The sequence below is a fragment of the Curcuma longa genome, chromosome 10 (genome assembly GCF_044706935.1).
Source record: "Curcuma longa cultivar G26 ecotype Majalengka, Jawa Barat chromosome 10, ITB_CL_G26_1.1, whole genome shotgun sequence".
NCBI classification, from domain to species: Eukaryota; Viridiplantae; Streptophyta; class Magnoliopsida; order Zingiberales; family Zingiberaceae; genus Curcuma; species Curcuma longa.
The window spans coordinates 1,974,243-1,990,597 of NC_133870.1; the positions used below are offsets into that span (position 1 = coordinate 1,974,243).

At 33.5% G+C, this 16,355-nt stretch overlaps 1 protein-coding gene and 1 long non-coding RNA gene across 2 annotated transcripts in view; one reads left to right on the forward strand and one right to left on the reverse strand.

The window, feature by feature from the left end:
• Positions 1 to 564: 564 nt before the first annotated feature.
• Positions 565 to 16,355, forward strand: part of LOC141836392 (uncharacterized) — a 47,043-nt gene continuing 31,252 nt past the window's right edge. The window contains exons 1-8 of the mRNA XM_074723876.1: positions 565 to 648; positions 1,006 to 1,152; positions 1,250 to 1,432; positions 12,225 to 12,307; positions 12,424 to 12,622; positions 12,875 to 12,996; positions 13,579 to 13,645; positions 14,530 to 14,580. Coding sequence (XP_074579977.1) covers positions 571 to 648; positions 1,006 to 1,152; positions 1,250 to 1,432; positions 12,225 to 12,307; positions 12,424 to 12,622; positions 12,875 to 12,996; positions 13,579 to 13,645; positions 14,530 to 14,580 — 930 coding nt within the window. The 5' untranslated portion in view covers positions 565 to 570. The remainder of the gene's footprint in view (positions 649 to 1,005; positions 1,153 to 1,249; positions 1,433 to 12,224; positions 12,308 to 12,423; positions 12,623 to 12,874; positions 12,997 to 13,578; positions 13,646 to 14,529; positions 14,581 to 16,355) is intronic.
• LOC141836767 (uncharacterized) lies at positions 2,399 to 4,152 on the reverse strand. Its single transcript, XR_012602487.1, has 2 exons — positions 3,632 to 4,152; positions 2,399 to 2,892 (listed from the first exon to the last, which is right to left on the reverse strand). It is a non-coding gene; the product is annotated as an uncharacterized LOC141836767 (long non-coding RNA).

Consider the following 16,355-nt stretch of genomic DNA (forward strand, 5'->3'; position numbering starts at 1 on the left):
TCGTAATAATTAACTCAATCATATTCTAGGAGCGATACCGAATCAATCCATTTTCCTGTAAAAGGTAGGATTTGTCACCTTAGTGGCCTCACACGGTCGACTTCACGATCATAAGTGAGAAGGTAAATCAAGAAATTGTAGTTGATCACGACGCAGGAGGGGATACCGAATCAATCCATGATTACATGGATAGTTATCAATTGATTCTAAATTTGTGGTGCTTATTTATTGTGTGAATTGATCAACTCACAATTCCATTTAATTGGTTTAATAAAATTTTAAATTTTATAATCGAGATGAAATTGAATAATTGGAAATAATACTTTTTAAAATAAATTTCTAAATTAATCAAAATTAATTATTTTATTTTAATAAAAAATAGAATGAATCGACTGACCATGTGAGAGGAGAAATTTCAGTTTAACGAGCCGGTTCTCGATATTTCGCTTGCAACCTGGTAAGTTGGTAATCCTGAGAATGCCACGTGGCATTACATTATCGGCTTTCTATCATTATTTAAATTAGTCTGCCGTCGGTCCTCCGCTCCCGCAGTCTATTCGAGCTCTGGTCATGGCGGCGGCCTCCTCTTGTGCCGTTTCGCTTCGCCCTTCTTCGTTCCTCGGAGTCGGACTGTCGCAGCATCATCTGGTGAGCCTTGGTGTTCGGAAGCCGATCGAATGGTTTTCATTTATTTACCCTTGCTTTGTCCCTCATTTGGTGTCGGTGTGAAAGCCAACACTTTTAGTGCCCTAAATTAGAGAACCTTCCCGAGATGTTGATTAAATTCGCACTCGGAGAGATCAATTGACCGTTGAAACTTCATCCGAGTCAGAAATTGGAAAGTAAATGTATTTTGTTTTTGTTGAGCTAGTGAAATCTTTGCTTTTAAGCCTCCAATTCGTAGTGAGATAAGCGGCGTCTTTCCTTTTTTCATAACTGGCGTTAATTTATTCCCTTACAGTTTTAATTGATCTCTGACCGGTGCTTCACTAATTCTTGTTCCAGGAGAATCTAAGATACACAACTAAGTCTCAACTTGCAGGGTCCACATGTAAAGTTCTTGCGCTATTTTGGGGGCCTAGGAGGAGTAATGAGCAACGTGAATTGAATCCTTCCTTGGGGACATTTGAGTTGCTAAAACCATCATCAGAAGTACTTTTTCATGTTCTCCTTCCTGTCATAGTGTTAATTGTTTGACTTTATATTACGGTGTTGTTCCTGATATTTTCAATAGTTATTTAAAAAATAGGATGGCCAACTGGAGGACTTGAATCCTGAGGAGGTATTTCTGTCAGTTGTTTCATCAATTTCAGATGTCCCTGCTAATCAATGGGATGCATGTGCAATTGATGCAACTGGACCTGAAAAGTTTAATCCTTTCATCAGTCATGCTTTTCTCTCAAGCTTGGAGGAGTCACGTTCTGCTGTAAAGGTTGGCATCAAAGATGTGATGTTTAACTTGTACTTAAACAATCAGATCGTTTACTAATCTTACCAATCCTCTCTCTATTAATTTCATGCAATAGATAATTTAATTTAAGGGTGCGTTTGGTTGGGGGTCATCCGTGATTACCTTGGTTATGTGATTACTAAGTAATCACATAACCAAGGTTATAGGGAATGAAACATAACCTAATGCTGTTTGGTTTAATCCTAAGTAATGAGATAAAACCTTGTTTGTTTGAAGGTTTTAATATATTACTTACTTTTACATTTACTATATTACCCCTAGTTCAATTATAATTATTTTTTACAACTAAATTAATTTGATATTTAATTATTTTTAAAATTAAATTAAATTATTACTTATAATATTAATAATATAATATATATTGCGATTTGCAATTTTAATTTTAATTATTAATTTTTATAATTAAATTATAATTATATATAAGTAAATTATATATATATATATATTTATTTTTATTTTTATTTTTGTTTAAAAAAAATGAAAATAATGACTTATTGTTTTTTTATTTGACTTGCATAACCTTGCAGTTCATGGAGACGGATATTGTTGCGATAATTAAATCAACAACTGCTCAGTGTTGAAAAATGTGATGTAGTTTACGTTTGGAATTGAAAAATAGATGTCAAGCTTCCTCTGCCTTAATGGCTTATTTTTAAGTGATTTCATCGCATTTCGGGCTGCTCTTATGTCGTAGTAAGAAATCATAACAAAACCTCGATGTTTACCAGCAGTATAGATTGTCCGTATCTCACCATATTGCTGCAAAATTTCAATATATCCAATCAATACTAGCTAACTCTGTGGCATTTGATATTCAAACTTAACAAACAGTTGTTGTGCAACAATATAAGGAAAATATAAATGACAAGAAAACCAACAATTGAGCTCCTCAAATGTCAGCGAAAAACAAAAACATTATTACAAGAATAAGTACCTCAAAAAGAGATTTTAATTGAGCATCTTCAACATTGCTATTACAACAAGTTCAGCACGGTAGAATATAAGTCATTACAACAAGTTCAACATTGCTATTACATTAATGTTTCGAACAAAAAGAGTTCTTGAAGGGTGTTCACTGAAAGTGTGTTCACTAGAAAATAAGTCATTTAATCCACTTAGCTGCTCATTAGCTGCTTCTACAACAAGTTCAGAAGCTTTATTGGCATCAATAGTATCGTCAACTTCTAGTTCCATACCTCCGCTAATGTAGAATATGTAATCATCAATTTCACCTCTATTATTGACTCGACCAACAAAACCAATATCATCATTAACACCAGATAGTAAATCATCATCATCAGGAAGAATGTTTCCTATTGTTCGAGCTTCTAGTTCTTCCATTGATTGAAAAGGCTCATCTTCATCAAAGCTATTTTCATATCTGGACTGACAGAAAGTGCCATTGCTTGATGATAATTGCACTGCCTCATCAAAAATGATAGAGATGATAGTCAAGATTACATCAAAAGGGTAAGTTCATGGGGATGTAAAAGCTAAAAAGCCTTTTACTTGCTCCTCCTATAACTCACAAGCAAAAGAAGTCTTCCTAGTTAAGCATGTGAAGTATGACTAGGGGCCGACTCATCATTGATGAAGTTACACAGAGAACATAACTATGCAAAGTGCATCTTATTGTTTGAGGACTAGTAGGTCTAAGTCGATATACAAGGCCTATCGACACAAATGAATTATGGTTGCCACCAAAGTAACCCACAACAGATTGGTTGTCACCTAAGTAAACCACAAATTATGGTTGGACTTCAACTTTGCATTAGTGATATGCACAATTTCAAATCCCATCATTAAGCACAAGTGAATAACAGTACAATGACATAATCATATTGGTTATCAGTAAACAGAGAACAATTCTTGGAACTTCATTAATAAGAGGCGATCCAATTAAAGATGGCAATTGACCAAGCAATGGAAGAATACCATTAACGTGTAATTAGCATTATTCTTGAATAAAAACACAGGAGAGAGGAATTCATCTCAATCCGTAGTCAATCAAGTAACTGATCTATTTTCTTCATTTTCAAGGATTCACGATGCGATTCTCGTTTATAGATAAGACTGGTCCTAATTTGAGATAGCAACGAGGTGACCTAAGAATCGAAAGAGGAATACACGAGAACAGGAATTTTTTAGAGCTCAACTAACCTGAACAGGGAGAGGGTTCGTCTTAATGTATGAGATCTGAAATGCTACCCTTCGAATGGCTCGGATCCATCTTCGAAGAGGTTCCCGAGGACGATGAAACTCCCTCTTCCTAGCAGTCGGATCGTACCAACGACGACCGGATGTTGCCGGCGAGCTCGCCGTTCTCATGACGCAGACGCCGACGAGCCGACGAGCCGCCGTGGCCGATGCCCCGCGCTCGCCGGAGAAGAAGCTCGCTCGCGGGAGAGGAGGCTTTCGCTTGCGGGCTAGGGTTAGGGCTTTCGCTCGCCGGAGAAGAAGCTGGTTGGCGGGAGAGGAGGCTTTCGCTCGCGGGCTAGGGTTAGGGCTTTCGCTCGCGGGAGAAGAGGCTTGCTCGCGGGAGTGGAGGCTCGCTCGCGGCGCTCGCGGGAGAGGAGGCTCGCTCGCGGAAGCGGGGACGGGAGAAGAGGCTCGCGACGGGAGAGGAGGCTTGCGGGAGAAGAGCGATCGGTTTTCGCACGCGACAGGAGAGGAGCTCGCGATCGGGGACGGCTGCTCGCGGAGGGGAGGGTTTAGGGAAGGATATTTTTGTAAACAAAAATTACTTAACCCCGGAATCAAGAAAAACCTTTCTTGGTTTTCTAATTCCGGGTAAGATAACCCTTTTTGCTGACGTTTGCTGATGTGTCAGGTATGACATATTACTTCGGAATCAACGATTACCTAAACCAAACAAGGGTTTGATTGATTACCTTAATGGATAACCAAGGTAATCACAGATTACCCCCAACCAAATGCACCCTAAGAGTTTGAAAATTATGACAAACTTGGAGGTTCAAGACTAAATAAAAAATAGTCAATTTTCCATGTGATTGAGATATTCGTTGATTGATAAGTATTTTTTGTGGAAGTGGGAAAGGAAATAATATCATTCATCAAATTATAATAGGTGTCATCCTATACTATATATTGCAGTCATTTTTTTTTTATTTTTGCAGATTGATAGTTTTATTTGGGTTCCTAGTTGTTGGTTGCTTCATTGTAAATATTTATTCTTTGGTTTTATTTCCATGACTTCTTTAATGTAGACATATAGGAACACAAACCTATAATTATAGAATAGCCATGTTATTGTTCTAATATCTTTAACACTAGTTACTGTATTAATTTTGTTAAAGGATAAATTAGGTTATGACCCTAGTAGGATATTATTAATCAATATAGGTTATGCCCCTAGTAGTATATTATTAATCAATGTAAATATTATAAAATAGGTCTTTCATATTAATGTAATTATATTTAGCTTCATAATACTTAAATATTATAAAGTAGGTCTCAGATTCATAATTACCTTATTTTTTTATTATGAAAACCACGCTTGTTACATGAATATGCAAAATCTAAAAAAACATGTAAGAAATAGGATAAGATTGGGAAGAAAAATTCGTCTCCATTCCCGCCCTATATCTCATGCAGGCCTTCATTGGGCAAGCAATAAAATCTAAAAAAACAATGTATAATATAATCTATATATATATCATAAAGTAAAATTTAGAAGGGGAGCCTTGACGCAATAGTAAAGTTGCTACCGTGTGACCAAAAGGTCACGAGTTTGAGTTTCGAAAACAACCTCTTGGAAAGCAGGGTAAGGTTGCGTACAATAGACCCTTCCTCGGGACCCTGTATTGGTAGAAGCTTCGTGTATCAGACTGCCCTTTAAAATAATTTAAGTGGGCTAAGAAAGGCAGGGCAAGTTAGGGCACAAAAATTCTATCCTATGCCCGTCTCGCTTCACATATGTGGTTACTTTTTTAGTCCACATTCTCTCCTTATGTTATGGGATTGGGCAACCTTACTAGAGTCGAGTTGGGGCAATCTCATTCGGGTTAAGTTTTTTGGGTTAAGGTAGGGTAAATTGCTATCTCTACTTAAGAATTTAGGTAGCAAGCCTGCTAGCTAATTATTAAAGCTAACATATAAGGTGATAATCACAATCTTAGTAGATTGTACATTTTCAATCTATTAATCTAAATATTTTGCTCTCTCATAAAACTTTATATTGGGCAACTTATTTGTTATAGTAGAGCTTCAATGGTTTTATGTGAGCAAGTTCTAATTCAATTACCAACTATTTAATTTTGATAAATCCATATGTCGCTAGGGCCATGACCCTATACTGTCTCGGCATTGGACTGAGCTACAACCATTTGCTTCTAGTTCCTTTATGTAGAGACGGAGCCACGTGAGGGTTGTTCTGGGCTATAGCCCAACCCTTACGTGGTCCAAAATAAATAAGCCCATTATTATCTATATTATATTAGGTATTTAATTTTTTAACAAAATAAATAAATAAACTAATCGAATCATCGAGCACGAAATGAAGGTGCTCAATTAAAATTAGATTGGGGTCAAACAAAATCTATCGGGTAAATGCGAAGATAAGAAATATGTTGGTCCAAACCGGAATTGATTTGCATTTGATTTGACCAAGTTATGGTTGAACCATGTTTAATTAAATTAAATCGGTTCAATTGATTTAAAACGAATTAGGGAATTTTTAAAAGAAAAATAGTGCCTTTCTTCCACCACCTCACGCGCAAGCCTTCACATACTGGCTTCTTCTTCTTTTAATCTTCTCCAATTGTAGTTTCATTATTTTTTTGTCTCTTTGTCCAATAACAGTTCTTTTTTTATCTCCCTCTTCTCAAAAGTAGCAACCTCCTCCTTTTTCTTTTGTTGTTTTTTAGCCGACCAACAATAACGCTAGTCCTTTTTTCTCTCCAACAAGAGCAACCATTGTTTTGTCTTTTCTTGTCGGAGCTAGCTGAGACCGTCGAAAAAGAGCGTAAGACTTTCATTATCTTTTCCTTTCATTCTTGTAGTTATTTTGTTATTATTTTTATCCCTTGGCCAGTTCAAGCAAACTAGCAATAGTTCCTACTGTTCTGTTTGATTTATCTTTTAGTCTTTTGGTTTACTTTATTTCTTGTCTTTGGCTAGATGCCAATAGTGAGAAGAATAAGTCACCATAGCAGTTTTACAACCCATAATAGAAACCTTTAATTTTTATTTTGTCCAACCTTTCTGTCCTTTGTCCTAAGTTCAGCAAACAACAAGTAGTTTATTCGATAGTAATAGATATTGAATAGTAATTTATAATATATCGAGACAGTGAGATCAATATTTAATAGTAATAGATGTTGAATGTTGGAGAAGATGAAAAGTAGTCGACTCTGTTGGTGACAGTGAAGTGAGAAAGAGGAGGAGAGTAAGATGCTGCAGTGAAAGTAAGTATTCCTATCAACTCTAATTCAAGCCTCCCCCAAGTATAATTTCTGGATCCATCATTGCCTTTTGGAGATTAAATTATCTTTTAAAAGAATACAATAGCCTAAAGTGGATCGTCTATGTGTGGGAGAACTTGCCCAATCTACTTTGTGTACTCAACAATTTGAAGAAGACCTTGACATGAAGTAAGATACATTTTCTTAAAGAGTTTTTGAGAAAAACATATTAATTCTCATGACTACTTCCTAGAGATACATGAATTTTGTAGAAATTGATTGATCACACTAACTACGAGCGAGACGACGGACCTCGTAAGTGTAAGGTTATTCAATTTCCTTATTAGTGTTCTCTCTTCCCAAAATGTTTTGGTACTAATTCAAAATTTGAATCTATAGGATTGTCAGTTGGTTTGCTCCCTATCAGATCATCCACTTTAATCATATCAAGTGCATACATTTCTTGAGAGTTGTAAATATCTTCCTTTTTGAACAACCTCTATACTAAAAATGTACAACAACAACCTAACCTTATCCCATTAGGCGGGGTCAATTATATGGATCTTTGTATGCCATTAGACTCTATTCCCTACTATATTATAATTTATACTTAAATAAATTTTATCTTATTTTATTATTGCTAATCAAGTTTTTTGATCTTCCTCGTTTGATGTGCATATTTGTTATAGTTTCACATTGTTTAACTGAAGCATTTATTGACCGTTTAAGTATATGTCTGTATCATCTTAAATGTGTCTTTCGGAGCTTTCCCTCGATAGATGCAATTTTGACTTTCTCTTTAATGCTTTCATTTCTTATTCTGTCCATCATTGTATGCCCACATATCCATCTTAACATCTTTATCTCTGCAGCTCTCATCTTGTGTTTATGTACTCGAGTCATAGCCTAACATTCAGCGCTATATAACATAGCAGGACTAACCGTCATTTTGTAGAACTTTCTTTTAAGTTTTAGATGTATTTTACGATCACATAAAACACTCGACATTCTTATCTATTTTAACTATTTTATTTGTATTTTATGTAAGATATCTCTCTCAATTTCTCTATCGTCCTGTAAAAATGATCCTAAATATTAAAAACTCTCAATTCTCGATAACTCGTCATCTCCTATCTTAATAATTTCATATTTCTTTTCATTTCTAGTGTTTCTCTCCAAGATTCTAGTTTAACATTTACTTCTTTATGTGTCTCATTTACTAAAATAATATCATCTACAAACAACATGCATCATGGTACTGTGTCTTGAATGTGTTCAGTGAGTTCGTCCATGAGTAATGTAAAAAGATAAGGACTTAGAGGTGATCTTAGATGTAACTCTATATTTATTGGAAATGCTTCAGTTATCCTCAAGTCTTCACTCTGGTTGTTATATCCTCATATATATTCTTAATTAGTTTAATATATGCTATGTTAACACTTCTCTTTTCTAGAATTCTCTATATAATTTCTCTTGAGACTTTATCATAAGTTTTTTCTAAGTCAATGAATACCATATGTAGATCTTGCTTTTGTTCCCGATACTTTTCAATTAGTTACCTGAGAAAATGTATAACTTCTATTGTTGACCTTCTAAGCATGAACCTAAATTGATTTTCGATCACTATGGTCTCCTTCCTTAATAATTTTCTATTACTCTCTTTCAAATTTCATGGTATGACTCGTTAATTTAATACCTCTATAGTTTGCACAATTTTGTACATTTCTCTTATTCTTATATAAGGGTACTAGAGTACTTACCCTCTATTGGTCAAGACATTTTCTTCGTTGTTAGTTTCATGTTAAATAATTTTATAAGTCATTCAATACCTTATTTTCCTAGGCACTTTCATACCTTTATCGGAATATCATCTGGTCCAATGACTTTTTCATTTGCATCCCATTTAAAGTTTGTTATACTTTTAAAATTTGAATTCTACGATAAAAATTTAAATTTCTATATTTTGACCTACTTAAATTATCTAAGTTAAGTTGGTCACCTAAATTTTGATTAAAAAGTTGATGAAAATACCTCTTCCATCGCTTTTTTATTTCTCCATCATTTATTAGTACCTTATTGCATTCATCTTTAATACATTTTATTTGGATAAGATCTTTTGTTTTTCTTTCTCTCACTTGCTATGGTCCAACGACTTTTCCATTTGCATCCCATTTAAAGTTTGATATACTTTTAAAATTTGAATTCTACGATAAAAATTTAAATTTCTATATTTTGACCTACTTAAATTATCTAAGTTAAGTTGGTCACCTAAACTTTGATTAAAAAGTTGATGAAAATACCTCTTCCACCGCTTTTTTATTTCTCCATCATTTATTAGTACCTTATTGCATTCATCTTTAATACATTTTATTTGGATAAGATCTTTTGTCTTTTTTTCTCTCACTTGCTATTCTATAAATGTCTCTTTCCCCATCTTTTATATCTAATTTTCAATATAAGTGTTCAAAAGTTTCATTTTTAGTTTCATTCACTGCTTTCTTAGTCTCTTTTTTAGCTCTTGTATATTTTTAAAAATTTTTCTCGTTCTTATAAATATATAATTCCTTATAGGTTGTTCGTTTTTCTTTCACTTTCTCTCATACTTTCTTATTCCACCACTATGATTCCTTTCTTGGTAGTGCATGTTTCTTTGACTCACTAAGTATACTTTTGATTGCTATTTTCAATTTTGATACCATCTTATCTCATGTCATATTAGAGTCACCGTATATTTCACCTAATATTTGTACTCCTACCTTCTCCTTAAATATGTTTTGCTTCTCATATTTTAACTTTCACCACTTAATTCTAAGAGTTGTGTATAGTTTTCTTCTATTAATACTATGCTTGAGGTGCATATCCAACACTACTAACTTATGTTGGGTAGTTAAACTTTCTCCAGGAATGACTTTGCTATCTTTATAAATTTTTCTATCCCTCTTACTAACTATAAGAAAGTCATTTTGTGATTTATTATTCTCACTTTTGAATATGACCAAGTTATTTTTTTTTCTTTTCTTAAAAAACGTATTAACTAGTATAAGGTCATATGCTATCGTAAAATTCAATATAGTTTTCTCTTTTTAATTTTTTGTTCCAAACTCATAACCCCCATGCATCCTCTCATATTTTTCATTTTTCACTCCGATATGCCTATTTAGATCGTCTTCTATTAAAATCATTTTATTTGGCGGAATATTTTGTAATATTTCATCTATATCGTCCTAAAATCTTAATTTGGTATCTTCATTTAATCCTGCTAGAGGTGCATATATGCTAATTACGTTCATAGTTTCTTTCTCCACTACTATCTTGAGTGTTATAATTCTATCCCCTTTCTAACTACTCCTATAACTTCATCCTTTAACGAACTATCTATAATAATATCTATTTCATCTCTTGTTTTACTCTTTCCTGTATATCATAACTTAAAATCCGAATTCTCTATCATCTTTGCCTTCTTGCCTACCCATTTTGTCTTTTGTACACACAAAATATTAATTTTTTTTCTTAATCATTATATATACTACCTCCATTGCTTTATCAGTGAGGGTTTCTATTTCCATGTTTCAAATCATAGACTATGTTTTACTGTAATATTTGTTCTTATCCAACCTATGGTGAGAGAACTTTTACTTATTTAATACTACACCAAAATTTTTATAGTTTTACTATGATATTTGTTCTCATCCAATTTATGGTGAGAGAACTTTTACTTATTTAACATTACACCCAAATTCTCATGGAGATATAGTGGTCTTTGTTGATACGTTACAGTCGGACCCTACAACACGAACTCTTGCATACTTATCACTACACTCGAATTCTGGAGATGTAACGGTCCTTGTCGAGACGTTATAGTCGGATCCTGCAACACGTTCCTTTCGGAGAAAAACTAGTATTAACACAATAGTTTAATAAATCCATTTATTGAACATTGGTTTTAGTTTGACGTTGGCTAGCAACTTAATGCAATCCTCCTCCTTTATCCTGGCTTGGGATTGGCCATGATGGGTTTAATTTGTCATAGGCGGAGTTCTATACTAAAAATGTACTTGAGATTAAAATGTTGATAGAGTTGCTTCTTCAATTTTGTAATCCCAATGGAATTACCATTATAGATGATGATGTCATCCATATAAATAATAAGAAAAGTGATGTGTTGCACTCATAGTTTGAAATCTTGTACCTTATTGGGCAAAATGGTCAAAATGTATGGTTTTGATAAATTAACAAAACTCGATATAATTCAACGTAGACAATGTCTCCTTTCGCTTCATCTTCTTCCTCCTTCAACCTCTAATTCGTCACCGGCACCATGCATTGGAAAGTCAGCTTGATACCAAAACAATATGGTTCGACTCAAAAATCGAATCTTCGATACGACTCGACATTTTGAACCTTGATCTCCTCCCCCTTATGACTCCGAGGCAAGCATCACATGCAGAAAAAGGGTGTCGTGGGCATGCACTTTTAAGACACATTCAATATCAACAAAGACAACAATGACAACAAGGCTTGTGATATTGGTCCAACCTCTTAAGGCTTTGATGATGTGATTGTTATTGGAGGGTCATTTTCTCTCGTTGTCAATGGGTGATGTTTTGTACACATGACTAGTGAGTTTCTTCCTCCCATTTCACTGATATCACTTGTGTGAAAGACACATACAATTGTGCCCATCCTTTGCACACTTGCCGATGATGACTCTAGAGACATCCCATATATGTGCCTGCCTCTCACAAATATTAATTAATTTATATTTAATATTATTGGTTTTAAATTAGTAAATTAAATATTTAACTAAACTATTATTTTAATTATAATTAGTTTTAAATTGTTAGAATAATTTAGTTTAGGATTATTATATTGGAATCATACTTAATTACTTTATCATCTTGTAAATTAAAATTATAACTAAATTTATATAAAATTCTAAGTATCTAAAAAAATTTACTAAATAAATTTATGAAATTAGAAAAATTGTGCTAATTACAGTGAAATCTTATCCATATATGTAAAGTTGGAATGCTACTTTTTCGTGAGCTACATGCATCAGTTGGTGAATTGGACCTCATGCTTTCTGTACTATTCTGTATCCCACAAATTATTATCTCATGTCGTGACATGAAATTGTGATACTGGTGCAAGTTTTTTACAGGTAGAACATCTTAATATGTTCTATATACCATATACTATTTAGAAAGTGATCAACCTTCCAGAATCATATTGGATTTATTTCTTTTGAAACTTTGGCTTCAGAATTTGAGATTGTGTGCATTGATAAAAGGCGTGCTGTTGTTTTGATAATTTATTTGTAACCATTTCAGGAAACAGGATGGTTGCCGCAGCATATTGTTGCTCAAGATAAATATAAAAACATTATAGGTGTTGTTCCACTTTATCTTAAAAGGTTTATCATCTCCAGGCTTTCAGTGCTTCTTTTGTTTTTTCACCAATATGAGGTTTACATAATATCTTATCTGTGCACCTTTTATGATGACTGAGCTGTTACTATTTGATTTGTAGTCACTCTTATGGAGAGTACGTCTTTGATCATTCTTGGGCTGATGCTTACTACAGATATGGCTCTCGATACTATCCCAAACTTCAATCATGTGTTCCTTTTACTCCAGTGACAGGCCACAGAATATTAGTTCGTAAAACTTGGTATAGAGATCAGGTGTTTGATATGTTAGTCACGGCTCTGAAGGAACTGACTGCCAAGGTATTCCATAGGTTAAATGTGTTCTATTGTAACTGCTTACTTGGATAGTTTAGGAGATGAATCTTTGTGTGACTTTCTGGTCCTTCTTTTGGCGTGCAATTAGAAAAATATTGCAAATAGCCACATGGATTTCTGTCTACTTGTTTTCTTCATTCTTGTCATATATGATCACTTTCCTATATATTTTATTGGGCAACAAGCATAAAATTCAACTTCTTATGCTTTCTTTTGTCACAAAATTCTTATCAACAGTTGCAAGTCTCATCATTGCATGTTACTTTTCCCTCGGAATTTGAATGGGACAAGTTCAAGCAAAATGGATTCTTGCAGAGAATAGGGATGCAATATCACTGGAAAAACCGCAACTATATCAAGTGAGTAAAGCAGTGATAACTTACAGTCTTTATGGGGTCTTTCTCTTTATACTTGACAAGAATTGTATTTGTAGTATCCTACTTTCCTCCCATCCTTGACTTAATGCTATGTCAATATGTAAAATTTTAGCTGATATGATTTGTGATCTTGGAGTTTGAAGGTTGAATTGTCACTCTTTCTAGCACGTCATGCCCACAATTTTTTTTTAGGTAAAACAAAAGCTACCAATTATGTGATAAAATGAGGGCTCTGAAACTCAGTATCACTTGGTCGTTATATCAAATGTCAATTGTGGTTCTCTTAGTCTAGCTTTCATTTTTAATATTCTACTCATTCACTCGAAAGTTTTCCCATACTCTGTTTTTTATGGATTATTGACATGATTTACATAGATGACTAGTTACATTTTCTTGGTCATGCTTACATAGGAAACAGACCTAATTATTGTGGAAATAATATAATAAGTTTTTTATTTTTTTAATCATTTTAAGAGCCACTTGTCTTATTGAGAGGTAGACTTTGCCACATGCTAATGCTTATAATGTTAATTTTCATTCTCTCACATGCTTTTTGTTTGATAGTTTTGAGGAGTTTTTGATGGATATGAAGCAAAGCAAGCGAAAAAATATCCGTCAAGAGAGAAAAAAGGTTATCTTCCTATTCTTCATCTTATTATATAGTTTAAGAACAGTGACATCAGATTATCCGTTAATGGGAGGATTACTATTCCAAACATGTAATGTAACTACATAGCTGCCATCCATTTATATGGGCAATTTTTTCCTTCTGTATTTGAAAAAGAAAGAATAAAGGTATGAACCAAAATTGTTTATCCTGCTATATGAATCTGTAGTTTAAGTTACATTTTAAAACATAGAAACTGCCGCAGGCTGCAAGAGGGGATGGGTTACATTATCTATGGGTAACTATTGAGACTCAACGTGGGATTGCAACCTATGTTGGAGTTAAAATAGAATGAATGTTGTGCCGGCCTAACCGAACATGTTAAAAGATGTAAATAAGCAAGCCATGTGTGTGTTGATGAAGCCAAACATGGGCACCTAAAATAAAATGTCTTCATTCCTTGTTGCCTACATCATTTATACCTCTTCCTGAGATAAAGTGTTGAACCTCCAAAGAGATTTTTTTGCTGCCAAATCATAATTCCCATGCCTTTGAAACTAAGATTTGTCAAAGAAATGGGTCACCTGCACTATCCAACTATTTAACATGCCTTGTCAGACCTACCTTTGCATTTCCCTGATGACATGGAGTGGTGCGTTTAATGTGACGCCAATATCCAATTTTGTTTCTGTGCTTAGTGTGGTCTTGAGATTTTAAGTTGTGAAATCATAAAAAATTTTGAATTAGAAATTTTCAAGATGCAATAAAAAATTACTACTATCTAGCACTCATTACTTTGCTGTTCTATTGCTTCTTTATTTGTAGTTATGTGAAAAATGCTTTTCTTCCTGTAGTAATTGTTGAAAATAACTTGTAGGCTAGTTATCTGTGTAAAATTTCTATTGCAGGTTTTCTCTCAAAATTTGAAGATGAAGCGCCTTTTAGGGGACGAAATAAAGGTCTGATTTGTTTCACAAAAGGGTTTGCTAAAAATTATCTTATTGATTTGATTATATGTAATATATTCTTTTATCATAGACATGCAAACAATGTACTAACTAAAATGCTATTTAATATTCCCCTTTGTTAATTTTTGTAGTGGGGAAAAAAGTTACTCCTAGGTTGCCTGCCCTACCTTTACTTATCTTATGTTAGTGGTATCTCATATTTACATTGCTATGATTGTTATATTTACAAGGAGATGTTTGTTTATTTACACTTAAATCCTTAAGGCTCCCCTTCATGTTTGTTCAAGAATATTGTGAAATCCTAGCATGTTACTAATGTATTCAATCACTTAAACTTAGAAGAGCAAGTCTCTCAATGGATCATTGGAATAAAAAAGTAACATCCCCGGACTTGATTTTACGAACAAGATGAAAATCTCTATAGATTTTATTCACGGTTCAAAATTTCGAGTTGTATCAGAGTTTTAGATTTAATTGGAATTTAATATCATGCAAGTGTTTCAACACAAGTCTCTGATGGCAAATTAGAGAAGGATGAAGGAGATGAAGAAGAAAAATAAAATAAAATATAACTATATACCCAAGCTTGTGGACTTTGCATTTCATTTAAAATGGTACAATTGTGACATCATATTATGAACATAAGCTAAAAAAATAGTAAATATTATTTCAATTCATCTGGATGCATAGGAACATGCTAAGGGGTATTGAATGTTGACATGACATGATATTCATCAACATGATTGATATAGGAACATAGGGTAGATTGCTTGTGCCAAGTAGTATCAAATTTTGGTAATTTATTACAATGATATGTTTCGACTATGCTGCTTGATATAGTATGAAATTTTAAACCATGATTTCATTCTCTTATGAAATACTATATTGGAAACAATGGTACACGACAAGTGTTTTACTGATCTTTTGTTATATGTCTACGGTGGTTGAGTTGTTTCATTTAGTTTGCAATAGAAGATGATGGAAAAGACTCGGGAATAGGCATGAAAGGCACCTAACTTTGCCTTTGGTGTGGTAGGTGGGATAGTGGTAGAAAGAATGAACTCAAAGTTTATTACATTTGTCAAAATGAATGCTTGATGTAATCTTAGTAGACTAACAACCTTGTGCCACTAGGGAAGAGAATAAAGAAAGAAATCTGAATTAAAACTTATCCTGAAGAATGGAAGCAGCCATGCAACTGATAAGATAACTCGATGGAGAGTGACATCTTCACAAATTACAAGCAATCTTTATTCAACCAAATGCCTATTTTTGTTCTCAACAACACTATTTTATTGACATGTAGAAGATCATGATTACTAATGAAGAATGACTTGACTAGAGAGGAAAAATGAAAAATACTAGAGAGCATGGTTTAAACTTTCGAACTGTATCGAGGTTTCGGTCTTGGACCAGAACGATACAATTTCGGTACTATATTGTGTTCTGTCGATATAGTTTCAGTATTTTTTAAATATAAAACATATTAACTAAAAATAAAAAAATTTAATCTAAATATTTAAAAATAAAAAATAAAAATTGAAATATTTTTTTTAAAATAAATAAATAAATATATATATTAAATTAATGGGATAATTTTATTAGGCTTTAATTAAGCCTATTTAAATTATCTCAATCATAGCAGAGTTGATTAAAATTATTAACATAAGGTTATTTAATTAAACTCTAAAAACCTAACTCTAGACCATTATTTCCGCCCGCGTGAGTCTAGAAGCGTCGCACGGGTCAGGACGCGTTGCTCGAGC